This window comes from Sturnira hondurensis, unplaced genomic scaffold (genome assembly GCF_014824575.4).
Source record: "Sturnira hondurensis isolate 20B ecotype Veracruz unplaced genomic scaffold, ASM1482457v3 Scaffold0024822, whole genome shotgun sequence".
In the NCBI taxonomy this organism is placed as follows: domain Eukaryota; kingdom Metazoa; phylum Chordata; class Mammalia; order Chiroptera; family Phyllostomidae; genus Sturnira; species Sturnira hondurensis.
In genome coordinates, this window is record NW_028097453.1 from 4,129,054 (window position 1) to 4,150,426 (window position 21,373).

At 53.9% G+C, this 21,373-nt stretch overlaps 1 protein-coding gene across 1 annotated transcript in view; it reads left to right on the forward strand.

Annotated features, from left to right (window-relative positions):
• Positions 1-21,373, forward strand: part of VANGL1 (VANGL planar cell polarity protein 1) — a 49,859-nt gene that overhangs the window by 11,577 nt on the left and 16,909 nt on the right. The window contains exons 3-4 of the mRNA XM_037038774.1: positions 3,836-3,968; positions 8,044-8,651. Of these exons, the coding sequence (XP_036894669.1) occupies positions 3,836-3,968; positions 8,044-8,651 (741 nt within the window). The remainder of the gene's footprint in view (positions 1-3,835; positions 3,969-8,043; positions 8,652-21,373) is intronic.

Genomic DNA, 21,373 nt, shown 5'->3' on the forward strand with positions numbered 1-21,373 from the left:
CCTGGGCCGGGCAGGAGTCAGTGGCAGGAAAACAAATGGAAAGGAAATGAAGAGTAACTCATGTGACTAATATGCCAAAATGCATTGTCCAAAATAGGGCTGCCCGAGTGGAGGGGGCTGCGGCCTTTGTTCCCAGGCTGCCCAGACTGAGTGCGAGAGGAAGCAGCCAGCCAGGCCCCGCAGCCGCAGTCAGCAGAGAGAAAGGGCAGGTAGTGGGTGGTGGTGAGAAGGAAAGGGAGGGGCACCTGGTGGGGCCAGCTTTCCCCAAATAGAAAGAGCAAACAACAGCCACAGAGCCAGCTCTGCTTCCCAGGAAATGCCGACTGTAAGTGGGACTCATGTGGGACTCGATGGGGAAGCTGCTGGGCTTGGTCTTTGCAGCAGCTGCCAGAGGCTCAGCCCTGGCATCGCCTGGGTAGATGAGTCTACAGGCACGTAGGTACAGACGCGTGCTGCGCCCTTGTCCGCTCTGCCTGCCCCTCCTGCACACACATGTGCACAGATACACTCATCTTGACCCAGACGGGCAGAAGTTGCATGGAAACAGACTGAGAGAGGAAGACACCAAGAGTCCTGTGGCTGACACACCTGTTCAGCAAAGACACGCAGGTGATCCAGACTGCTTGGAGCCGCAAAGCGCCCACGTGTGCCCGCGCTTCTTTCAGTGGCTTGGTCGCCTCGGCCCCCTGATCTCCGGTCTGCGTCCTCTGACTGGTCACCACGAGGGAGCCCTCTCCCAGAGGACAGGCCCTTTCTTGGAGTCAGGGTGTCAGGAACGGTTGGGACGGATGCGGGGACCTGTTGCACAGGAGGCAGCCACGCTGTGGCTGTAGCTCTGTGATCTGGAGAGCGCCGGCCAACAGGGGTTTTTTGGACTTGTGTATTTAGTGTTGGCACAGACCCGCCGGGCAGCCACTCAGGACCAGCGCCTCCGAAAAAGCTGCAGGACGGTTCTGGCTCCCTGGACAATAAGGAGTGGATGGACCCTTCACATTTGCCCTCACTTGGCTGTGGTGGGGGAGCTCTCGCCGCGGGGTATCCCTGTGTCCCCATGCACGCCGCCCTGAGCCTTTCTCCCAGCCTCACCCCCCGAGGCTAGTTTAATGAAGAAGCCACCGGACCTTGCGACACTGTACAGCTGAGGATTACACCCATGGCTCTCTCGATCAAGCCCTTGCTGTAGACAGGGCATTTCACATACAGGCTGACTTCCAAGCAGTTGGTCCAATAGCTCCCCTCCCCCAGGAGGGTCTGGGTGGCAACGATCAGGGGAACGATTCCTGGATCACCTGGGGCGCTGCTGAGAAATGCAGATTCCTGCTCTCTCCCTCCCCAGACAGACTCTCGGAGGGTGGCGCCAGCGAGTCTGTGCCCAGATCCTCACCCCCTGGGGACTTCTCTGCACACTCCGGTTTGGGAGGCGCTGGCTTAGGGTTTCTGGCGCTGGGGATGAGAAACCCCCCTGGGGTTATCAGATAATGGGCCCTTATCTGGTTTACCTCAGATGTTACCAGAGCATATGGTGCTTCTCTTGCCGGTGCTGTCAGGCCAGGCTGAGCCCGTGGGCGGTCGGACAGGCTGTTTCCAGCCCTGGGTGGTTCCCCACCCGCCCCCTGCCTGGTGGGGCTCAGGCTCCAGGAATTGGCACTCAGAAAGCATTTTGATTTCCAGTGGAATTTGCATTGTCACAGGACTTGACCCCTGGGCCCAGTGGATGGACAGATGGGTTAGGGGAGCATGGGACTTGACTGATGGCAGAGAGCGTGACAGGTGAGAGCAGGTGGGGAAAGGGGAGACATAGCGAAATCGAGGGGTGGCTGCTGGGTCTGGCCCAGGGGTGGGGGGGCCCTGGGGAGCCTCAGTTCTAGACTCTGAAGGGTTCACTCTGGCACGTGGGAAATCGCACCCAAGTTGCTTATTGTTTCTCACAGGAGTCCTTCGGAAGTGATTATTTTTGGCAGCCCGGGGTGTTGGGTGGGCACTCTGTGCTCTCCAAGGTCACAGCCTGGCCGTGACTCCTAGCAGCAGCCTCAGAGGCACATTTCATAGCTGCACTGGCTCATCCAGCACAGGGTGTGGGGGGAGCCATGGAATATTCAAGTGGCAGAACCTTCCTGTGCCTCCTCTGATGAGTGCGGGATGGTGAGTGTCAGCCGAGGCAGAGGGGAGTGGCCTGGGCTCAGACCCTGCTCTGACACTGACTGGGACTTTGGGAAGTCACTTAGCCTCTTTGAGCCCCCGTTTCCTAGTCTGTAAAATGGGGACAGGAATACTGGCCTCATAAGATTATTGTTGGGTTGAAATGAAATTAATACAACAAAGTACTTAGTAAAACACTCTAAGAATTGGGTGGGGGGTGGGGTGGAGTGATTGGCCTTCCCCTCTCCCATCTCCCAGCTATTTCCCTCCCTGGTTGCCTGGTTAAAATAAAACACCTGTGCTGGTCAGAACACTTCTATTCCTAGACTCTGATTTACAACAGATTGCAATGCTAAGTTGCGCAGAGATCAGAGATGTTATCACCTGGGAGTCAGCGGGACTTAGCCAAGCTCATCCTGGGAGGACACCGACAAGGCAGGAGTTGGAACCCAGGCGGTCTGCGGGGTTCTGTTAGCTGAGTGGTGGGTTACGGGAGATGCTCGATGGAGCGAGGGGAGCCTTCCCAAAGTCAGGTCCCCGTGCTTTGCCTTGGGCAAGAAGAATCGCTGTAATCACAGCTACTTCCCCTTGACCCTTACTCCACACTCCTGTGTGGCTTTACCTGCTCTGTCTGCGTGGTGTTATCATCGTCCCCGTTTCACATACAAGGAAACGGAAGTGTCCAGAGTCTGAAGAATGCGTGCAGGGCCACACGTCTTGTAGGGGCTTTGTCCCCATGGTCAGTGTGCGCAGTGCTTCTGCCCTGCCGGCGACGTGTGGGAAAGAGGACAGTGGGTGAAGGAAGGTGGACTGAGGTCAAGGCCGCCTGTGGGACAAGAGGTTGAAGGAATATGCCACCGATGGGCTCCCGTGGTTGTACTGACCATTCCCAGTTGGGGTCTGGAGGGTCAGTTCCCGTGGGTCATTGATGCCCAGGTGTTGACCTCTGAGCTTTGCAAAGCAATTGATTCCTTTTGCAATTTCTAGGAGGACCCAGAGCAGGGGGCTCTTACAGCCACCTTGGGGGACCACCCAGAATTAATGTGACACAGCAGCCAGCTTTCCTTTGGAGGCCTGAACACACACACATACTCACATGCGTGCACCCACACACAAATGCACGTGCACACATACATTCACACAGGCACACATGTAGACACACGTGCACACTGTGGTGTCATTCAACCTAGCTTTGGTTTGTTTCCAGGGGTGTCGTTGGTTCACCTAGAACTGGCAGGAATGCCTTTTACCTTGAATTTGTAGGAATGAGAAGAAATGGTTCTCTGTGCCAGTTTAGAATTTCCTTTTTTGTCCAAAGGTGTAGGGTGACGGTGTGTCCCAGATTTTTTTGGACAGACCCAAGCTTGAATATTGTGCAGGGTTGTCCTAATACAAGGTCCTAGAAGATAAGTTTAGTTAAATAAAAAGCAAACCAAGGCAATCATTTTACAATACCAGTGTGCTTTAGCTACACAAATTCTAAAATTCACTGTTTTAGACTGTGAAAAAATATGATCGCGGAAAGGAAATACTTCTTAGTATCTCTACTTAGGGAGAAAAGATCAGCTTACTCTTTGTGGGGACAACTATGTGTGTGTGTGATTTTCCTAAATTCAAAATGAAAGGTACAGTCTATTTTGATGAGAGTTAATTAACTTGGGGGAAAATGTGCTAGCTGATTATCTTTATTTTTCAGGGAAAGAAACAGAGAGAGACACAAATCACCCCGGAATAAAGATGGCAGAGGGTCAGAGAAATCGGTCACCATTCAGGCTCCCCCCGGAGAGCCACTGCTGGGCAGCGATGCCACTCGGGCAGAGGAAGTCCAGGTGAGGGTCAAAGGCGGCCTGGGAGCGTGCCGCCCTCGGTCGGGGCTCCTTTCGGTAAATGTTTTTCTAAGCTGTGTTGCAGTAGGTTCTCTTGGGTTTTTATCTTTATTTTTCCAGCATGTTGATTAGTTTATCCACGACCCGTGGTTTCTTGTTGGTCTAAGGACAGCTTGTCCTGCCATTGGCTAGCTTGGGGATTCTTCCTAAGTGTGAGTGGCAGGCTTGCTTTGAATGGTGTTGAAAAGAAACCAGCAAGGTAGACCTCAGGGCAGAGGAGAGAGAAGCTAAGGGCTGCAGTGTCTGGAGAGTCCCTGAAGGGGAGCAGGATAAAGGAAGGGAGGACCCTCCTTCCCGAAGCCCAAGTCGAGTGGTGAAGAACAGGGTGGCTAGGACAACTCAGACAGAACATCACGACTGGCCACGGAATAACTTGGGGGCTACGTCCTTATGCCTGGTAGGGAGACATGGGTGCACGAAGTAGGCCCTGGACACACTAACAGGCAAGACATACCAGGCAGGGGTGGGGGTGAACAGCCCACGCTGGCGCCCACCGCAGCGTCGGCCCGGACAGCGAGTGGGGGGCGGGGAGTCTGTGGCGCCCTGGAGACGGCATTTCCCCTGTCACTCACGGGACAGCAGCCCCTTGGCCCCAGACACAGCTTCCTGCACAGCGGTGCAGGGATTCTGTGGTGTGCCTTGCCATATTTAAGAAAAGCTGGAAATCAGGATGTTATGTGAAATCACCCAATTTTTTAAGTGCAGTTGATCCATGAACGACACGGGCTTGAGCTGTTGAGGATTTTGTTTTTCATTAAGTAAATATGGTCCTGTAAATGCATTTTTCTCTTCCTTATGATTTGCTTCATTGCATTTTCTCTAACTTACTTTAAGAAAACAGTATGTGACACACGTACAAAATGTGCATTAATCCACTGTTTATGCTATTTGTAAGGCTTTTCTGGTCAGCAGTAGGCTGGTAATAGTCAAGTTTTGGGAGCATCAAAGCTGTACACTGGTCTTCGGCTGCACACGGGACCGGGGTGCCAGTACCCCGAACCCCGCATCGTCCAGGGTCAGCTGTATTGGTGACTTGTGAATTTTCTAAATAAAACGTTCTGTGGGTCCTTCTCTCTGGGCCCCCACTGTCCGGCAGCCCACCGGAGTTGAATAGACATCTGAGCTGCAGTCAGAAGCACGTCTGCGTGTCCTCCACAGGTCCTGAAACACACGTGTGTCCAGCCTTTGCCCCCAGTACACGGGGACAGGCACACGCAGCTGTGGAGATACAGAACTGTGGGCAGATTCTGCGTGTGCCTGCAGGTGTACCTCACTGTGCACTTAGGAGCGGATAGATGGACTGACCTTAGAATTTCCCCAGAGTGTACAAGGTGCTCTCGGGACCCTGAGCTGCAGCTGGGGGATGAGTGTGGGGTTTGTCCCATGATGAGTCACGGTCTGTAGTTCAGGGTTGGAGGTTTGGAGGGGTGGTTGGGTGGACGGGGCCCGTCCTGAGAGTGGGCCTCCCTTAGGTGCTGCGGGGGGTCAGTTTCCTTCCAGATGTGGACCCAGAGGGCTGGTGGCCCATACGAAGGCCTTTCTTCTTTGCAGCTTCTCTGCGTCTGGTAGCTGCATTAGGAAGCTCTTGGCGTTTACGCCAGGATGATGACATGGTGGGAGGAGCATGGAATTGGGCATTTGGGGGCTGCACTTCTCAATAGTGCTGTGACCGTGGGCAGTCACTGCCTTGGGGGGGGCCCTCCATTTGTTCATTCAAAAGCAAGAGGCTTGGATTAGAGGATCTTAGATCCTTCTGCTGTTTGAGAATCTCAAGCTTGAAAGGGCCCTTTAGACATCAGCCTGTTTTTGGCACAGATGTGCACACGTTCTGAAATGCACAGGGAGTTAGTGAGTGTCTCTTCGGCTGGAAAAAAGGCAAGCAGCTAAATCAGAGCAGCGTGGTGGTCAGCAACGTGACCGCAGGGTGCCACTGTGCTTCCAGTATTGGTTACCCACTGAGTATTGGGCCCCGTGTGAAACGTGGAGCCCGGAACTGCCCTCACGGAGAGTGTCCCAGAGTAAATGGTTTCGGGGAGCCTGTGACCTCACCTGGTACCAGAGCAAGTTGTCCCTCTTTGAATGTGTGGCTGATTTTCACTCTGCAATTTTTTTTCTTTTTAAAAAAAAATTGAAGTAAACTTGGATACAGAGAAATGAACAGATCGAACACGCACAGTGTGAAAAATGTTAAGAGCGGAATAACTCCGAATAACTCACACCCCCACCAACACACGTATTTCTGTTCCTCCAGGAAGTCCTCTCCCGTTCTTCCCAGGCAGCCCCTGCCACCGCCCCCACGTCTCCAAGGCAGGCCCTGTTCGGATTGTTAGCTCTGTAGATCAGCTCTGCCTGTCTCAGAATTTGGTGTAACTGCAGTCACATTCTCCTGTTTTGGACTTTTTTGTTTTCACTCAGCACAATGACTTTGAGACTTGCCCATGCTGCGGTATGTTTCCGCAGTTCGTTCTTCGGTGTTTTGCTGAGCAGTGCTCCGTTGTATAAATACACCACAATTTGTTACGCATTCTCCGGAGGGACAGACATTTGGGTTGCACTGTTTGGGGCTATTATGAATAAAAACTGTTAAAACATTCTCATACAAGTCTTTTGTGGACATATGTTTTCATTTATTGTGATAAAACCCTGGAAGTGGAATTGCTGGGTCATGTAGTTAAACATATATTTAAATTTATATGAAACTGCCAGACGAGTTTTCAGGAGTGAGTGTATCATTCTGTACTTCCCACCAGCCGTGTCGAGAGTCTTGGTTGCTTCTATTGCCTTACATAGTCACCTCTCCATGTACGTGACACCTCTTCCTCCACAGGTCAAGACCTTTGCCACCACCACCGCCGCTGCGGGGTGTAGCCTGTCCATTTCGTATTTTTTATCCTTACTAGATTTGAGGTGGTTGTTTGGTTAGGAGAGCTCTATCTCACCAATTCAACTATTAAACCAGATTTTCCTAAGTTGGTGTCTTACACACTAACTTCACCCACTCTGACTTCTTTCCAAGTCAAACCATGTATTAATACACAAAGCTCTGAGGCCCAGCCTCTGTGGACCCCACGGGGCTTTCATCGCCTCCTTGCTCCGCTGTGGCTTTGAATGCAGTCAGGATTGCCAGTGAAGTCAAAAATTGTTTAAAATCCTGGTAACTGGGTCTCATTCAGTGCAGAGACTCATTGCTCTAACCAGAAACAACCACAAACTTTAAAAAGACAGAGAAAGGAAGAAAGTAGAGGACAGACGCGTTGTAATAATCCTGGTATTGCCGTGCCTTTGACATTGAGTTTGCGGGGAGAACGAGGCAGAAAGTTTCAGCTGCCCTGGCCGCAGACACTTGAACTTGCTCAGCTCATTTGGCGAGAAGCGTCGTCAGGGAAGTGCCTGGCACTGCTGTGTATTCACTGGGTCTTAAAATTGTTCAGGAGCTTTTTTAAAAAGTGTGCCCCCTCTGCAGGCAAGCTTTGACTCGTTCCAGGTAAGTCCCCTCGCTCTGTCTCTCGCTGTTCAGAGCTCCTGGGGGCACTTCCAGAAGGTGGACTTGGTAATAAGCCTCTGTGACCCAGGCATGAGTTGAGGGAAGGGCTGGGGGGTGCTTTCTCTTCTCGGTCCATAGGAGAACTCGATGTGTTAGTCTAACAAACAGCAGGCTGTTCATCACAGGACAAATGGTCCCTGACCCCCAAAAGCCCGTCAGGGGTTCCCCTACAGGGATAAGCCACCAGTGGGGGAGTCTCCAACGCACACACAGAAAGGTCAGATTGCGCTCTCCCTGTTTGTAAAGGTGAATAGACGATGTGTTTTGGAAAATTTCAGTGAAAGTAGTTCAAGTTTAAAGGGCCTGCATTGAACGAGCTAAGCTTCTGTTTTCTAGGAAGCGCATGTGGGGGAGGGGGAGCCCACGAGGTGAGCCCTCCATGCCCACCATGTCCCCGGGCACTGGCTTTGTGGCTTTTCACAGAGGGCCTGCCGCTGCCTGCAGCTCTTCACCCTTCTGTGCTCTTCCCGCCAGGATGACAACTGGGGAGAGACCACCACGGCCGTCACAGGCACCTCGGAGCACAGCATCTCCCAGGAGGACATCGCCAGAATCAGCAAGGACCTGGAGGACAGCGTGGGGCTGGACTGTAAGCGCTACCTAGGCCTCGCCGTTGCCGCGGCACTTGGACTTCTAGTTTTCCTCACCCCCATCGCCTTCCTCCTGTTACCCCCCATCCTGTGGAGGGACGAGCTGGAGCCTTGTGGCACCGTCTGCGAGGGACTCTTCATCTCCGTGGCCTTCAAGCTCCTCATCCTGCTCATCGGGACCTGGGCTCTCTTCTTCCGCAGGCAGAGAGCGGATGTGCCACGGGTGTTTGTGTTCCGCGCCCTCCTGCTGGTCCTCATCTTTCTCTTTGTGGTTTCCTATTGGCTTTTCTACGGGGTCCGCATTCTGGACTCCCGGGACCGGAATTACCAGGGCATCGTGCAATACGCGGTCTCGCTTGTGGACGCTCTCCTCTTCATCCACTACCTGGCCATCGTCCTGCTGGAGCTGAGGCAGCTGCAGCCCGTGTTCACGCTGCAGGTGGTCCGCTCCACCGACGGCGAGTCCCGCTTCTACAGCCTGGGACACCTGAGGTAAGGGCGACAGGACGCTCAGGGGGTCTTCGACAGGGGCGAGGGCCAGGACCGGGGTGACCTTTTGAGGAATTTTGAGAAGAGCTGTGTGTGGGGGGGGGTGTGTGTGTGTGTGGTGAGGGGTGGGGTGTTCACGCACACTGACTGTCCCGACTTCCGGATGCGGGGGTGCAGTTGCTGGCTGTTATCTAGGTCGGAGTTTAGTTGGATCTGCTCTTGAAGTTGTTGGCCCCTCCCAAAAAGGATGGAGAAAGGGTACCTAGTGATGGCAGCTGACGTTGCCCCTGAACTTGGCCTATGAATGATGGATTAAGCGATCAGCAATTCCATTTGCTCACAATAGTACACCTGGTTTACCCGGTTGTACCAGTGGGATTACTCTCCGTTCCTGTTTTCTCCTCCCTCGGTGGTGCCCTGGTTTGGGTGGTACGTGACTCGGTCGCCCTAGGGACCCTCCGGTGGGGAACCAAGTGCAAGTGAGAGAGACTTCCAACTTGCAAGGGTTGGGTATTTTGAAGATGTGTTCGTGAGAAAAAGTTAGAAATACACTGAGATGTCATGCTTCACATCTGTGCATAAAACCTAATTATTCTGTGGTTAATTAAAGGAGCAATAATCATCATACATTTATTTAATTTTCTTTTGATTCATCCCAAGGTGAGCACTGGATACAAAGTGCTTGTGTTTTGTTTTCAAAGCACCCTTTGATTTTGATGTTTTTAATCTCTCTTTACGGATGAGGAAAAGGGTGTTTGGGGAACTTCAGTAATTTGCACAGTTGTCCTCAAGCGGGGCCTGAGTTAGTGTCCTCATGTGGGTGTCCCCCACTTGTGTTTACTGGCCTCGTTTCCTTTCTTCCACAAACCATGATTCCGGGGGGCAGGGGCCGTGTCTTGTTGCGCCCCCGGTGCCTGGCCTGGAGCTTGGCGCACTGTTGGCAGTGACCCGCCCAATAGCCTGCCTTGTCTGACCTTGCCCGCCCACTGGGCTCTCCGGCCTCACTAGGCCATACATGCCGACATGTGTAGCCTGTGTGGCACCTGGTCACCAGCTCATCGCAGCCGTCACTGCTGTGGTGTCGCAGCTGCCAGAGGGCACTTGAGTGAGTATTGGAACAGTGGGCTTTGTCATATTTCTGCCTGGGGCCCAGGAACACCGCCCAGCGCCGGTCTGGAGGGGGTCATGCTTCCAGACAAGCGCGGTGTTGGCACGCACCCTCTCTCCCTCCCCGGGCGCAGCTTGCTCCACCTTGGACCAGGTGGTTTAGCGTTCAGGGCTGCGGCCAGCCTGACCCGTCCTCGCCTGGAATTGGTATCTGATTCACATGCTCTGGGCAGCAAGATTAGGCGCCTCAAGTCCTTTCAGTTGCCTCCCAGCAAGCTCAGACAGCTGGCTTCTCCGAATTTTATGTTGGAGCTTGAGCAAAAGGCTTGTACTAAATATCTGTGCCGTGCAGAGCCTAGGACTGGGACCTTGAGACAGGGAGTGGCCGCCTGTGAGCTCTGCACCCCGAGAGAGACTAGCGCACCGCCGTACAGGGGCAGCTGCTCATTCAGGCAACTGGACAGGAGGTGGGAACACAGGACAGGGGTTTCCAGGCTGTGGCCGCAGTAAAGCCTGGCAAGATGCAGTCTGTCCTGTCTTCTGACAGGACAGGCTTTGAGGACGAGTGAGCGATGGAGAAAGTCCTGCTCTGGTCCCAGTAGAAAGGAGTGACCTGTGGGACTTTGTAAACCTAAGTGGCCGAGACAGCGGCAGGGAGGCCCACTGTGGTTCTGTGTTTCGGCCTCGGCCCCAGCTGGTGTGAAGCACTTGCAGAGGTGACGGAGGGAAGGCAGGCTTCTCACCTTAGGTGGCTGGGGTGGTGGGGTGACCTCCCCTCCAAGGCTCTCTCCATCGCTCCCCCAAGACTGGACAGGGTGGGGAGACATGGGGCAGGCACAAGCAGAAGAGCCCAGAGCACTGTGCCTGTGGGATGTTCGAGAAATTGGCAACAGTGCTGGTACCTCACTCACTGTGCTGCCCATAGCTCTGCCGGCTGGGGTGGGCAGGGGTGGCCCTGGGCGGGAGAGGCTGGGCTGTTGTGACCCACAGGGGGGCTGCAGACCTCTTGTGGTTCTCGCCATGACCAGCAGCCTTTGGGGCTTGACTTGCTGACCCTGAACCTGTTAACCCCAGAGAGGCGTGAAGGCTCCCGTGTACAGCAGCTCGGGGGGGGAGAGCATGTCCAGGTGGCCCCAGTGTCTTCCTTTCAGCTACTTTCCAGGGCCCTCTGTGTCCCCTCTCCCTGCCCCGCTCACACGGAGACCCAGGTTATGGGGCGGAAAGAGGGCTGGAGAAAGAGAGGCGCCTTTGTTCACAGAGCCCTTAGAGCCTGCTGCCCTGCAACAGGCCACTGTCATTGTCAGGAGCTGGGGCACGCCGGCCCCTCTCCCTACTGGCACCTTGTGGGCGAGTCACCTGCCGGTGCTCGGGCTAAATCTGGTCCAAACCCAGCAGTGGCTGGAATTGTCGCTGGGCCAGAAATAGAACCTCTGAGCGCTTTTGTAAAAGTGTAGAAACCGACGGGAGGGCAGGGGATCGGGACAGACAGAGAGCGGCGGGGTGAGGACGGCCGGTTTTCTCAGGTCCAGCGGGGGCCCCAGGCCCCTCCACGCGCCCTTTGTGTAAAGTCCGCCCTAGAGCAGGGACCTGTTGGGCCGGGGCTCTTTTCGGTTTTGTTTTCAAAGGTGATTTCATTGAATCGGCTGAGCTATTTCTGAGAGTTGTTTAAAGAACGCCTATTCTTTAGTTTCTTAAAGAAAATCTGCTTCTTGTTAGCTCTCATTAAAGGTCCTTGCAGGGGCCCTGCTTGTTGGCAGGAGGGGAGTCATGGCTTATTTGAAAATGTCCAGAAATGTAAAAGGTTATTGTCGTACAAAGTGAGATAACATAAGTAGATTAAGAGACTTCCTAACCTTTGCCCAGTGCCTAAGGGAAGACAGAGGGCTTTGCGGGGGGGGGGGGGGGGGGGGTGTNGGGAGCGGGGGGGCCTTCCTTCCTCCTGCCACTGGGGTGGCGCAGGCGGTGTGGCAGTGTTGCCCTTTACTGTGGAGGGTCCCCCAGCCGCAGGTTAGGGGGCCCGTGCAAGCTGCAGGGGCCCCCTTCCCGTGGGCCACACCCTGCCCTGTCCGCTACACAGCGTCCTGGGGTCTCGGCATAGTTGATTTGTGACCCTGCACACATGTCACTTGTCACTTTCCTTGGCCTTATTCTCACAGTGGGTTGCCGGCTTTTCCAGGATTTTACCAAAGAGTAGTGAGTTTTGATCTAACTGTATTTAGGGAGAAATGCAGAAGAGAAAAGAGACTAAAAATAACAATTAATTATCCTAACTGATAATTTCTCAGGTTTTTTTGGTAATCCTCACCCATTTATTGATTTTAGAGAGAGAGAGAGAAAGAGAAATAGCAACATGAGAGAGAAAAGCATACCGTTTGCCTCCTGTACTTACCCCAACCAGGAATCGAGCCCACGCCTGTTGTCCTATGGGACAACCCCCCAACCAAGTGAGCTACCAGCCAGGCCAGGGTAATGGTTTCTCAGTTTTGAAATCTTTAAGGGTAAACACTGGCTGTTGGAGCACAGAAGCTAGTGTAGCTGACTGGCTGCGACGTGCAAACAGCAAAACCTTAACAGTTCACGTAGCCCTTCCCCAGTGCTGGCACCGTCTGGGTTCTCACCATGTAACTCATTCAACCCCAGCAGGACTGTGGGCTCAGCACCATCACCCTGTTCTCAGAGGAGGAATCCGAGGTGCCCAAGAGTGAAGTAGGCTGTCTGCTTGCGACCACACAGCTTGGGATGGTCAGGGCCAGGCTATGAGCCCAGGCTGTTTGCTTCTAGAACAGTCTTAACTGCTTCACCATAGTGCCTCGGGCTAGAAATGTTCGTGTTCACGTCACTGCTCTGAGAGTGCGTGAAGGGCCCTGGCCGCATGGCTCAGCTGGCTGAAGCATCATCCCGGATGCGAAAAGGTTGCAAGTTCGATCCCCAGGTGGGCGTGTGTGGGAGGGAACAGATCAACATTTCTCTCTCGTATTGATGTGCTTTTTTTTTCTCTTTCTCTCTCCCTTCCTCTCTCTAAAATCAATAAATATATCCTTGGGTAAGGATTAAAAAAAAAGAGTGCATGAAGGAGTTCATAAGCATTTTGGATTGCTTACCATGTTGCAAGCTGGGTGCTGTTTTGAACGCATTATCCCATTCCATGTCACTCATGGCCGTGGGGCTGGCGGGGGGCGAATGAGGACGGTTGTTGGACTAGCCCTCCGCAGCCGTTTCTGGCCCCTTGATGCCTCTGTTGAGTCAGCGAGCAAACTCACAACCACAGCAGTGGGTGTGAGTCTTTGTCTGGTCAATCCCTTTTAACTTTCTATATGTCCCTTGTCCCAAAGACCTCTTTTATCTCTCCATCGACACTGTGTAAAAGCCACCCTGGAACTTCATAAGCGCAGAGCACCATTTTATTATTTTGTTACGATTTCTCGCAGTTCTGTGAGTGGGCTTGGCTGGGAGGGTCTTTTGCTGGGCCGGCCAGGGGTCCCTCTGTGATGGCAGGCGTGTGGGAGGCAGCTGGGGCTGGGCTCTCTCCCCGGAGAGCCCGCTTTGGGGAGCAGTTTCTTAGGAGGGCAGCTGGACTCCTTTTCGGGGCTCCCGAGGACTCAGAAGCAGACGCTCCCAGGACCATTTAAGGCTTAGCCCTGGAGCTGGCCCAGCACTGCTCGCCCTGAATGCGCCTGTCCAAGCAAGTCCGAGCCCCAGCCCAGATTTAAAGAGAAAGGACTGTGCAAGGTGGGGAGCCCCGGGCGGGTTGGCTCCTTGGGGGTTCGTGATGTGCATCGACTCCCACGGCCACGCCAGGCTGCCGTCCTCAGAGCCTGTCTGCTTGTCCTTACTTTGCATAGAGCGCCAACAGACTCAGTGAGTGACTTCTATACCTCAGAAAGCCCAGAAGTAGCATCTGTTAAGTGCAGGGAAAGGCTCTTTCTAAGGAGGCATGTGAACATCAGTGAAAAGTGGTGGCTGATCGTCCTCAACAAGGAGAGACCGAAGCCGCAAAAGCAGAGAGAACTCTCGTCTCGGGCCTCTGGGAACCTGTCTGTCCACAGTGGCCCATTCCATTGGGTTTTCATTTTGCTGAAGTTCCATGACAGCTTATGAATCGGCCTTGACCGTGGACCTTTGCATCCAGGCTCTGGTCGCTGACCACAGAACCACCTGTGCTGTCAGGGAGACGGTTCTTGGCTCCTTTTTGAACAGTGGGCGTGTTGACTGTGTGTGACCGTCGCACAACCGTGCTGGAAGGGAACTGCTGTGAGCTGAGTGTGTCCCTCCCCCCGAAGTCCACAGATGGGGATCGGTCGGGGGAACCCACCTCTGGGTGATGGGGAACAGGACAGGATGCCCGTGTGATACAGTGGCAAAGAACGTGGCTGAACTGTGTCCCCGTCCTAGTGGTTTGTGGCGGGCAGAACCTGTGCCTGATGAGGCTGGGTGTTTAGCTGAGAAGACTTCCAAGCAAATGTTGAAGATGCAGTTTTGGTCCCTTACTCCTTTAGAATAGTGCAAGCGGAGAGACGTGAATTGACGAAGGGACTGTTAAACAGAAAGGAATCCAAACTAGAATAATCAGGAGATTCTGAGCCTATTCAAATTTTTGTAAATTCTTTTCTTAATTAAATTTTTTTTTCCGATTACAGGTTACATTCATTATTATTGTGTGTTAGTTTCAGATGTATGGCATAGTGGTTAGACAGTCGCATACTTTACAAAGTGTTCTCCTGATACCTACAGTACCCACCTGCCACCGCACACTGTTATTATATTACTTACTGTATTCCCTATGCTATACATTACCTCCCCGTGACTGTTTTATAACTACCCGTCTGTACTTCTCAATTCATCTTTTTCACACAGTCCCTCAGGCCCCTCCCCTCCAGCAACACCAGTCTGTCCTCTGTATCTCTGAGTGTGTTTCTGGTTTGTTTGTTCATTTATATTGTTCTTTAGATCCCAAGTGAAAGTGAAATCATATGGCAATTGTTTCAGCTGATCCAGATTGCAAAAAAAAAGGTGAAGCCTGACCTGAAGAGAGACCAAGGCGAGGCTGTCCAACCATTTGATAACATTTGATAAAGAGATTAGTGTGAGCTGGGGATTGAATCTGCCCTTCTGGGGAAGCCAGGAACACTGATGAGATTGTCCCAGCGGAAACAGAGTCAGCTGGGACCAGGGAGCCCGGAAGGAAGGCTGTTGACACGCACTGTCCTTCAAGGAAAGGGAAGAAGGAGGCTCAGAGCCTTGGACCGAAGAGGAGTACTCTCAGGAGTTAATATCTGATGGAATGATGCGGCCAGGTTTTGAACTTGCTTGGACCCATCACCCCTTCCTCCCTTCCAGTCTCTCCCTTTGGAATGGGAATGGCTGTCCTGCGCCTGACCCGTCTTGCTGTTTTGGAAACACAGGCCTTGCCTGGTTTCACACACTCACAGTCAGAGAGGAATTTCCCCTCAGTGTGAACTGTGTCTGGTGTCTCGCCCGTGCGAGCTTTGGATGGGACTCGGACTTCAGACTCAGCAGATACTGGAATGAGTTAAGACCTTTGGGGCTGATGGGTTGGAATCGATATATTCTGCATGTGAAAAGGACATGAATTTGGGGGTGGGGGACTGGAATGTAAGGGAGTGAATGGCGTCACCCCAAATTCACAGGTGGAAGCCCGGAGCCCCAGCGTGACTGTATTTGAAGACGGGGCCTCTGAGGCAGTAATTAAGATTAAACGAAGTTATAGTTCTGACAAAATCAGTGTCCGTGTGAGAAGGAACACCAGAGAGCTTACACACTCGTACTCTTTGGAGCAGGGAAAGGCCGTGTGTGAAGGCAGGGACACGGCAGTCAGAAGGAGACCTCGCACCAGAAACTGGTGTGGCCAAACCTTGATCTTGGACTTCTAGGCTCCAGGACTGTGAGAAAATAAGTTTTTGAGGTTTCAGCTTCTCGAGCGATGGCATTTTGTCATGGCAGCCCGAGCTGAGACAGGAGCAGGTGAAGTACGCTGAGGACTTTTGACCCAAAGCCCCAGGACACCGTGGGATCCATGAGCACTTCTCAGCGTTGTCCCTCCTCCAGCTCGCGCCTGCGTCCTCCCAACACCAGTGGGGGCCTTGCTTCTCTTGGAGGCACTTTGATTCTCTAGTGAGAAGTGAAAAAGGGAGGGTCTCCTGGGGAGGTTAAGGTTATTCCAGTAATTCCAGAGTATTTCCAGCTGCCCTTGAAATCTTACATCTACGATTGTGGGTCAGATGACCTCCGGGACCGGGGTCACTGGGGCATGGGCCCCCACACACACACCGCATGTGTTCAAAACCAGCATCCAGGGTCCCCAGGGCCCAGCCCCATAGGTGGTGAAGTTGGGGGGTGTTTTTAAACAGCCGTGTTGTTTATGATCATGATTTCATAGTCTATTTCACTTGTTTACAGATGTGCGTTTTGTTTCGTTGCTTTTTAGTGAAGGTACTTGCCAGGCTTCACCCCCACTGCCTGACAAAGCAAAGGACCTGAGTGAGTAAGAGCTGAGGAGCAGCCCTAGGGAAGGATCCGAAGGCGGGCACAGAGCTGCTGCGGTGCCCTGGCCCTGCGGTGCCCGTTTGGAGCGGTCTGATGGAAGGCGCTGGGCACTGCGGCCCTGTGTTTGTGCCGCTGCCTGCTGGCATTGGCCACCGCTGGGACGCCTCCCTCGCACAGCGTCCGCCCCACAGAGCGTGGCCACGGAGCCTGTGGGTGTGCAGCTGGGGTAGGTGGCCTTCCTGCAGGTCCACAGGCAGGGCTGGGCAGTGGACCCGCCCCCTGAGTGGTGTGCTGTCCCTTTTCCTGAAGGACTCCCGCTGGGCAGGGCCGGCGTTCTGTACACCCACCCATCGATGGATGGGTATGATTGGACACAGTGTGTGTGAGATGCTGACCACAACAGGGCAGGGGGGCAGGGGCCTGTTTTCCCTGCCTTGCCAAGCTGCTGCCCGGCTCTGCTCACTGTCTGCAGGCAGAGGTGCACTTGGCCGGGCTGATCACCCTCAGCCTCCAGATTTCTCACGGCATGCCCCAGTGGTCCTGGTGCTGAGGGAGGTGAGGCCGGATAAGAGGCCAGTCAAGCATCTTGGGAGGGACTGGAGGTATTGAGGCTGAGTTTCTGTCCCAGGGGGCAGGTGCTGCCGAGGTTGGGCTGTGCAGGGAGGTAGAGGTGTGACGTGCTCTGCACCCCGGCCTGGGGGTGAGGCTGCAGTCACCAGACCTGTCACTTGAGAGAAGTGTGTCTTGAAGGTCCCCTCCATTTCAAGAGGTCTGTCAGCATGTTCCTGCTGTAGGTGAGACAACCAGACAGACAGACAGACAGACAGCCAGCCATGGGTGGGTCATCACAGGAGGAGGCTGTCTCAGTGCTGTCGCCACACTCAGAACCACCCACAGCCAACGGGGATGACATGTGTGACAGCTCCCTGTTGCTTAGTTCCTGAGACCAGCAGAACCGGGCCATTGCTGACATCTAGTCCTCGCCAACTCCTCCCAGGTCTCCTCTGGGCACACCGTGGTGCGGTTTGCCCGTGCGATTAGAGGGCATTCCCAGGGTCACACACGGGACAGGACGGAGCATGGAGACACACTCTGGCTGCTTCCCCCGGTGGCACTGCAGGGGCCGCTCTGGGACGACCAAACGTGGTGGATTCTATCTCCTGCGAGCTGTGGGTGTGGATGTCTTGGCTTCGAGTCTCCGTTGGCTGCCCTTTGGTGGGGACACCTGCAGGGCTTGTCTACAGGTCCTGTATTCAAAGCCTGGGCCAGAGACACTTTCCAGCTCACGAACCTTGATTCAAAGCACTTGGCCCCTGAAGTTCCCCATAGCAGAGACGCCAGCGGGGCAGGGCCACCGATCCGGCCCCTGCATTAGGATCTCGGGCAGCTGTGTGTGTGTCCCACCTGCTCTGGCGAGACAGAGTCCCAGAAAACTCCAGCCTTCCTTCCAGATCTTTCTTCAGTCTAACCTAGATCCGTCAAGAAACACAAGCAGATTCCAGTTTTTCCTCCCCGGCGTTCTCAGGTTCCCAGGTGATCATTACCTGTTCTCTGTGTGGGATTTGTGTTGGCCACCTCCCCACACGCAGCTGTAGACAAACATTTTAATTAAAAGGCGGGAGGGCCGGGAGATGCAGACAGGCATGTGCCTGGTTCTCAGCGGAGGCGGCGGCAACGTTCAGGGGCTAATTATGTTTGCGTCTCTGGGTCTCTTGCGAATATTGCTGCAAATCGTCCTGGCTCTTTGTCAGACAGGCCAGCTTATCTCCAAGTCTGGGGCAGCCACGCCCACACGCCCAGGTTGGAGTCTTGTTGACTCTTCTGGGGAGAAGTCAGTCAGGTAAAACCAAGGGCATCCAAACTCCCTCACATTGGGGGTTTGCACGGAAAGCTGAATCAGCCTTCGTTTGGGCTCTGCATTGTCTGTAGAGTTTCTTCCGGCATCCTGGGGTCAGGCCTTAAATGCAGCCACCAGGGCAGGCGCACGCTACAGAGAGGGAGACAGGATGGCCTTGGGGCCTCTGCAGCCCTTATTGGTGGTGTCCTTTGGGTCTTCACGGTGGGCTCATGTCTCCTACCCACCACACACTCCTGCTCTTTCCTCACACCTCTCACCTTAGCCCTCCTTGCCCCTTACCTGCCTCCATCCTTCTGGCCCTAAAGAACACAGGTGTGTTTGCAGGGTTGACTCTGGGCCTGGGACACTGTCTGCGATGCTTCCCGCCAGCCCACACCTCGGTAATCAGAGCAGTGAGGGGTGCACTTACGTGGGACGTTAGTGTGGAAGAAACACTTTCACATTTTTCATGCATGAAGAGAGCTTTTCTGTTGATAGAGCCGAAGGGAGCAAACTCACATTTAAAAAGAAGTGGCTAAAACCTGTATGAGGCTTCTCCCCCCGACCCCATCAGGGGTGGCCTTTCTCCCCGATCTGGAAGAAGCTCAAGCCTCTAAAACTTAAGGACCTTGGACTGGATGCTCTCCAAAGCCTTAACATTTCTGATTTTAATGGCCTGTATTTGTCTGATGGCAGGAGCTACTATCAAATTCAGGGGAAAGGGAATGAACAGGAAGCAGACAACTGCATGCATGTGTACACACACGTGTGAGTACATGTGTGTGCATGCATGTGTGAGTACATGCATACGCACCTGTGTCTACAGTGTGCTCACTTGCTTTTCCAGGCCTCAGCATCTCGTCTGCAAAACAAGAGTTACAAGGGAGGATACATGTGCTTCTTTTTTTCAAGTAGTTGATGGACTCGCACCAGAAAGAGGGGCCTGGTCCAGAAGGAAGCGGTGGGCGGATCAGTGGGTGGAGCTGAAAGGTCATTTCGGGACCAAGTCAGAGAGTGACTTTGCTTTCCCGGCAGAGGCTGGATGCTGCCTGGGCTGCTGTAAAGAGAATTGGTGCGTGGATTGGGGTTTGGACTGGGTGGACTGGGCGTCCTTCCCTTCGGTGTCTCTGCTTGGCTGACCACGAGGAGTCTCCGCGTTTGGTGCAGAGCAGAAGGTTGTGACTCAGGATACGCGGAGAGTGGGTCTGCTTTTAGGCCCAGAGGCTGCAGGAGTATTCCAGCCACCAAGCAGCCCCAAGCCGGCTGCAAAGTGCTCACACTCAGTGATACGATATTTCAGATTTGTACAATCCTTTGTAGTTTACACCGGCTTTTGCTGCCGTCATTTCTTTCGCTCTTCTCAACAAGCACGTGGAATAGTGGTAATACCTCTGCATCGCAGGCCCAGAAAGGGGGGTCATAAAGCCGCAGCGTCAGACCCGGAATCCAGGCCTTCTCCCTCGGGGCCAGTGCTTTATCTGCTCCGTGTGCCTTGGATGCCTCCCTCTCGCCAGGCTCGACTGGAGGCGGCGGAGCGTTGGCAGGGAACGCCGCATCGGAAACAGAGAGCCGCAGAACCTGGCGGTCTGCGTTCCTACGGGAGACTGTGCCGCGGGCCCACCCTGGCTCACCTCCTGCGGCAGGTCCCTTGTGGTGGGTCCTCGATGGGGAGGGCGGGGCAGCCGCCCCCAAGGGACGGATGGGCCTCCCCCACGTAAGCTCTTGGTGCCACCATTAGTGAGCCATTTGCTTTGGGCCAGGCACTTTAAAATACATCATCTCATTTAATCTTCAGACCCAAACCAGACCGGCAGCTCCTCCCAGGGAACTAGGGAAGTCGGGGGTGAGTCTCCACTATTTTTCTGGGCCTACACGCCCGCTGCCTTAGAAGCCTGGGAAAGTCACGGGAGTTGGAATTGTTTCCATGGCCATTGAAGCCCAGGAGACAACCAACACCAGACTTCAGCCAGAACCTGGTGAGTCTGCATGTTGCATTTTGCCGCTAGGATTTCTGGCTAGCCACCTGCACCAGACCACCCCAGTCTTCTCAGTAACTGTGGTGTGATGTGTTTTTACACAATGGAGTGGTTTGGAGTCCGCTTATGTTGGTACAGCAGGGCTTTCTGTGTTGTTTTTCCCATCTTGCAGATGAAGAACCTGGGGTTTGGAGAGATGGGTTATAATGTGTTCAAGGTCAAAGAATGAATGCAAGAGCTAAGAGTCACATTGTCTGGGGCCAAAGCCAGGGCCATTTGCACGGTGCATACCTTCCCCACGGCAGTCACGCACGGAGCGTGGGGGGGAGGCCGTTCATTTGCTCTTGTGGTTATTTTCAGGATCTAGCTGTCAAAACGTGTCTCGGAGATTTTTATGAGCTAACATTTGAACCGTGTTTGGAGTTGCTTCTCTCCAAGCCTGTTCAAGAAGCCGCGCTCCCTGTTGCCATGGCCACGTGTAACCGTCGTCAGTGGCACTGGAAGTGCTTTTGTGGTTGATTTGCCACCACAGGCCGCAGCCTTTCACATGCCACCCTCTTTGTCCTGAAAAGACAATCGGCCAGGAAGGCCCCCTGGGCACCCGTTGCATTTCATGTGTGGGAGGGGCTGTCGAATTCCCTCAGACACCAGTGCTGACCCCGTTGCTGCCCAGACTCTTCCATGAGTTCAAGTTCAGACCAGCCTGGACCGAGCAGAGTTGAATGTTCCGTTATTCCTATGTTGTCTTTTCACATGCGTGTCGGGGCTTCCTGTATTTGGGGTTTGTGCATTGTCCCGCCCATCCACGTGGTCTGCGCAAGGGCAGTTCCCTGGATGGCAGGGCAGGACGGTGCCTGCGACCTGGTGTGCACTGAGCTCAGAGGCCCCTGTCTTGGCAGAGGGCTCCTCCCCGTGAAATTTAGGTGGGGCCCTGTCCCTAGCGGGTGCATCAGACTCCGCCTGTCTGTCACACAGGACATCAGCTCTCTCTCTGTGACAGACAGGCAATCCTTCTCTGATAAGAAGGATTGCAGGCTTCTCACTACCCGGGGTTTGCTCGCCCCCTCCTTCCCCCAAGGTGAGCTGGCCGAGAGACTGGGACCCATGAAAGGGTTTGCTTTTGTTCATGTCTGAGATTCCTTTTGCTTCTGAAACTCCGTGATTTTACGAAATAGATGCTCAGGATGCATCCTGCACCTGTGGGGGCCTAGGGTTTCCTGAATGAGCAAGTTGAGCTCGTGGGAGTTATGTTCCCGCAGGGAGGTCAGCGGTGGCGTCCCTCGTCTGCGGGGACTCACAGA